Source organism: Crocuta crocuta, unplaced genomic scaffold (assembly GCF_008692635.1).
Source record: "Crocuta crocuta isolate KB4526 unplaced genomic scaffold, BGI_CrCroc_1.0 scaffold30, whole genome shotgun sequence".
Lineage (NCBI taxonomy): Eukaryota > Metazoa > Chordata > Mammalia > Carnivora > Hyaenidae > Crocuta > Crocuta crocuta.
In genome coordinates this window covers 12871943-12876978 of record NW_027528345.1, presented here as the reverse complement: position 1 = coordinate 12876978, position 5036 = coordinate 12871943, and the positions used below count along the sequence as shown (strand labels likewise).

Sequence of the window (5036 nt, the reverse complement as noted above, 5' to 3'; positions counted from 1 at the left end):
GCAAAAAATGGTCCCAGTGGAATTCCTGTACAGATACAGTAAATTTTATGTAAAATGATGTCATATTTTGAATGATGCCACTCAAAGTAGATGGAGGGCTAATTACTAAGGAAAGGGTCAAGAAAGTCTTAGATCTTATTTGTCAGATTGGCTTTTTGACTTTGACTGGACATTACACAGATCAAGCTTCTGATTCTTGGGAGCATTTGGAGCATGGTGATTACTCTTTGTTGCAGATTAAGAGAAGATTTGTGTGATACAGACACTCAGATGAACGATGGGGAGGTAAAAAATCATCAAAATTGTTATCGAAACAGGAGAGGTGATCGAGTGCATAGACACTGAAGTTCTGTGCCTTTCCCCTCAATAGAGGACTAACAACTTCCTATTAGAAAATGGAACATGCATGTGGATGACATATGAAAGTAGAAGAGATTCCAAATTCACTCAACTGGGGACAAAAAGTGAGGTAGGTGTGTCTACATGTACAGCTTCAGAAAGGTGTCCAACACACACTGTGATGAAGAAAGCAGCATCTGAGAGTCTGGGCTGCAGGACAAGGCGATCCTACCCATATGAAATAAAATGAAACGCATCCATGCATGTCCAGTTTAAGAAATGATTTTACAAGTGGCTACCGCTGGAGCGGGGTGGGAAATACTTCACTTGATTTCCTTCTTTCCCTTTGGATTTTGTGCACGTTACTTTTACACCTCTTCAATTTGAAAAGGCAAATTCTCATCGGCCATTCCCTCCTCTTTCTCACCCTTCCTCTGGCCACCCCTCCCCCTCCCCATATGAACCCCCTGCGGTCAGCGGTGACTCCTGCCTGATCAGAGATCAGACAACTGGGTCAGGGCACTGGCACGTGGTCTGAAGACAGCCAAGGAAGACACAAAGTGACCTCTGAACTTTTTATTGGTCTCCTGCTCCCCCAAGGGTACCCCGCTTCTGCTGCTTCAACGCCTCAGGACTTTGGTGTCGTTGGTCTCAGACACCACTTTGCCGTCCACGATCCTGCGGGTGGTGGTCTTCTGGATGGTTTGCAAGGAGTTGCTGGCATCCAGGGCGTCACTCAGACTGTAACGGAAGACCAAGCCCTGGTTATAAACAGCTTGGCAGAGTGGAAGGGAGTCAAGGAAGGGGAGGACAAAAGCCTCCTGATCTCCGCCTTTATCTCCACGTTCTCTTTGGCCATTTCCTCCATAAAAGGGAGACCCGAAGCCAAACTCCATATGTGCTCTAAGTATGGCTGGGGCAGTGCAATACTCAAGTCTGTTCTCTTTTCCAAGGAGGGAGCCTCTGAAGCTATTTACTCCCTTGGAGATGCAGGAGCCCGCACGGAGCACCGGCCCAGTGTGAGTGGACATCAATGAACAGGCACGAGGCAGGTGGGGTGGATTACAAAAGCTCAGGCTTTTTTGGGGAGAAGTGTATCCTGACCCCAGCTTGTGAGGGTGGGAGGAGAGCCCCATTTACCTGAAGTCCTCCCCGTCTTCCAGCAGGCGACGGTAGGTGGCGATCTCAGCCTCCAGTTTGACCTTGACATTGAGCAAGGCCTCATACTCCTGGGCCTGTCGCTGCCCCTCTGTCCGAGTCTGGGCCAGCTCTGACTCCAGGTGCAGCAGGACCCCGTTAAGCTGCTCCATCTGCAACGCGTAGCGGGTCTCCACCTCCCTCAAGCTGTTCTCCAAGCTGGCCTTCTGCAGGGGCACAGGGAAGAGGGGCGGGTGAGCACCCGACATGGGGTGGAGGGAGCGACGTCTCTGCAAATTTCAGCAGAGCAGTCCACATCCCACGACTGCTCATCCTTTCACTCTCGGAAACTTCTTCGAGAACTTAGGGTGTGCCAGATACTAGGGTTGTGGGTAGCAGTGGGAAAACGCAAAAAGGAACCACTCTGAGCATAAGGGACTTAAAATAGAAGGGGTAGGATATGGGCTGAGATAGGATTGGGACTGAGGCTGACAGAGGTCGGGACCAGAGTAGTTGGGGCAGGTGACATGACGGCTCTCACCAGGTTTCTCATCGAGTCCAGGTTGATCTCCAAGGACTGGGCCGTACGTCTCAGCTCCGTGAGGGTCGTCTCGGCTGCTCCTATCTCAGCGGTCTGGGAGGTCACCACTGTGGTGCTTTCCTCAATCTGCAGGGTGAGGACAGTCCTCAGGTCCCTCCTTCTCTGTCCGCCTCCCTTCCACACCCTCAGGCCCCTGCACCTAGCCTGGCAGCCATCCCTTCCCCTTGTGTACCTGCTGGGACCAGTACTTGTCCAGCTCCTCTCGGTTCTTCTTCGCCAGCTCGTCATACTGCGCCCGGATGTCCGCCATGATCTTGCTGAGGTCCTGAGATTTGGGGGCATCCAACTCCACAGTCAACCCAGAGTTGGCGATTTGGTTTTGTAGACCCTTTACTTCCTGAAGGAGAGAGGATCAGAGTGAGGAGGGACTCAGGGCCAGAGCTCCAGGAAGGCTCTATCTCTGCCACTGTCTCTTGCGGGAGGCCTGCGGGGTCAGTTGGAGAAAGGAAGAGAGAGGATGCTCGGTTTTGTGCTCTGGGCAATGCCAGGTCTGGACTTTCTGCTCCAGATGGATAAAATGGCACCACTCAGTGCCCGTATCTATCACCTGCAAGTGGTTTCTCTCTCCTCACTTTGCTCTGTCCCTCCATCCACTCTCCTTCCACGAACCTACTCCTTGAACATTCTTCCAGGAACCTGCTGTCTCCACGTGCCCTCACTGTCCCCTCACCCTCACACCTAGTGCTGCTAGCTGCTTCTACCTTTCGTCCTCACCTCGTTCTCTCACTCACGTCCTCTTGACCCCCTCACGCTGTCATTCAGGTGACCCACTGAGTATGGTAGCAGTGTGATTCTGAAGAGCCCAGACTGGGAGTCCTAGGCTTCCCTCTAAGCTGCTTATAGGTGGCCTGGCCCATCTATCCCCCCACCCTGACTTGTTTGGCCCCCTGGTTCCTGGCTTCACCAGTGGCCCCTGCTTGCCTCCTCATGGTTCTTCTTCATGAAGAGTAGCTCCTCCTTGAGAGCCTCGATCTCTGTCTCCAGCTGCAGCCGAGTGACATTGGTGTCATCAATGACCTTGCGGAGCCCATGGATGTCGCTCTCCACAGACTGGCGCATGGCCAACTCCGTCTCATACCTGTGGGAGTGGAGGCGAGCAGAGGGGCCTCATCGTTGTTCCAGAAACTTCTCGGCCCATGCCACCTAATAGCGCCCCCATAGCTACTGCAGACTATGGAGTTTGCAGTGACCTGATCTTGACTTAGCAACCTGAGTCAAGATCCGGGGGTAATCTTCTGAGCACTGTTTTTGGCACCGGGGCCACAGTATTCTTGAACTGTGTTACATGAATGAATAAACTGATGGAGCCCAACTCTCATCCACCCAGCTCTGACCACAGCTGAAGATGTCACTGTGAGCCCCCACCTGACCCAGCCAGTAACAGACCATTCTTAGCTCCACCCTCAGTTCCCTAAGCACCCCATGGCTTACTTGACTCTGAAGTCATCGGCAGCAAGACGGGCATTGTCAATCTGCAGAACGATGCGGGCATTGTCCACAGAATTTGCAAAGATCTGGGGGATTGTAGAAAGGTTGCTCCGTGAATGGGAAATCAATGATGGGGTGGGCTGAGCAGGGGAAGGTGTTATGTGTCTGAGTGAAACCTTCCTGGTCCCTAGGAATAGCCAGAGGCCCTCCTTGTCTGCCTATCCGCTTCCACCGGTGCCCCTCACACTGTTCCCTCCTTTCCTGGAGTCCCAAATCCAAGAGTTCCCACGGGTCTCCCACTTCTTTGGGGCCTCTGCTGGCCTTCCCGCCCTGAAGTAACTAAGTCCCCTCCCTGGCCTCTCCATTTTTTTCCTAGTGCACCTGCTCACCTCCCGCCTGCTCCCCCCATTGGCCCCTCCCACAGGTAGGCCCTCCTGTTTACTCCTAGATGACTCAGCCTTAGCCATATCCGCTTAACCCCCAACTGCCTCCTTTGGGCCAGGAGCAGAGGGTCCTGAGTCCTCTTTACGGGGACTTGCCTCACCCCCTTTCATGTGTCTACTTCCTCTGCAAGCCTTCCCCCCTCCCCTTCTCCCCACCTCTTGGGAAAGGGCCTAACCATGCCCAGTCACCACCCTTGGGGTCCCTGTGGACAGGGGTATGGATGGAAATCCAAGGCTTGCCAACACCCTACCTGTGGAGTAGGGGGAGGAGTCGTGGGTGGGGTGGAGATAGAAAGCGGGAAGGAGTCAAGGCACCCCACCCTATTAAAATTCCTATCTTTGGGGGAGGGGGAGGAAGAAGCAGGGAGTGGGTAACTGGAGGGTCAAACATGGCTGGGGGTGGGGGCGGCCCCCTTACCTGAGCCCTCAGCTCCTCGATGGTCTTGAAGTAATGCCCCCAGTCTCTGGCCTGGGGTCCCTTCTTCTCCAGGTGTTCCCGGATTTTGATCTCCAATCTCTGATTATCAGCCTCCAGGCTCCTCACCCTCTCTAGGTAGGAGGCCAGGCAGTCATTCAGGTCTTGCATGGTCTCCTTCTCGCCCTGGATGCCCCCTATGCCCGCCAGAGCCCCGGCCATCCCGGCGGCCATGCCCCCGGACCCCCAGCCGCCCCGGAAGCTAGAGGAGCGGGACACGGAGATCCGGGAGCCGGAGCCCCCGGCGCCTGCATAGACGCTGGCCACACTGCTGACCGGCTGGACCCGGTGGCTGGGCGACTGCACCGAGCCCACGGGTAGTTGGAGGAGAAGGTGGAGTGGGTGGTGAAGCTCATGCTGTTCCAGGAGTAAGAGGAGAGGCCAGGACTCAGGCTCGGGCCACGAAGGGGCCCAGGTCTGCGACTCAAGTTATATCGCTGCAGACGGAGGGGGTGGGGACCGGCCCCGGCAGGCCCCGCCCCCGCCACCAAGTCGCGGAGGAATGCTGGGCCACAGGTGGACGTCCGCGGGACTCCACGTCCTCCGTTCCCGCCCCGAACCCCAGCCTCCCTTCCCCCAGCCTCCCCAGCACCTTCCCGCCAAGGCTACCCTC

At 55.3% G+C, this 5036-nt stretch overlaps 1 protein-coding gene across 1 annotated transcript; it reads right to left on the bottom strand.

Annotated features, from left to right (window-relative positions):
• Nucleotides 1-900: 900 nt before the first annotated feature.
• Nucleotides 901-4794, bottom strand: KRT18 (keratin 18). Its single transcript, XM_077753456.1, is given in 8 exon segments — nt 901-1080; nt 1480-1703; nt 2018-2143; nt 2250-2414; nt 2999-3155; nt 3509-3591; nt 4367-4740; nt 4743-4794. Coding segments are annotated over 8 exon segments (1287 nt in total). The 5' UTR covers nt 4780-4794; the 3' UTR covers nt 901-959.
• Between the last annotated feature and the right edge of the window lie 242 nt (nt 4795-5036).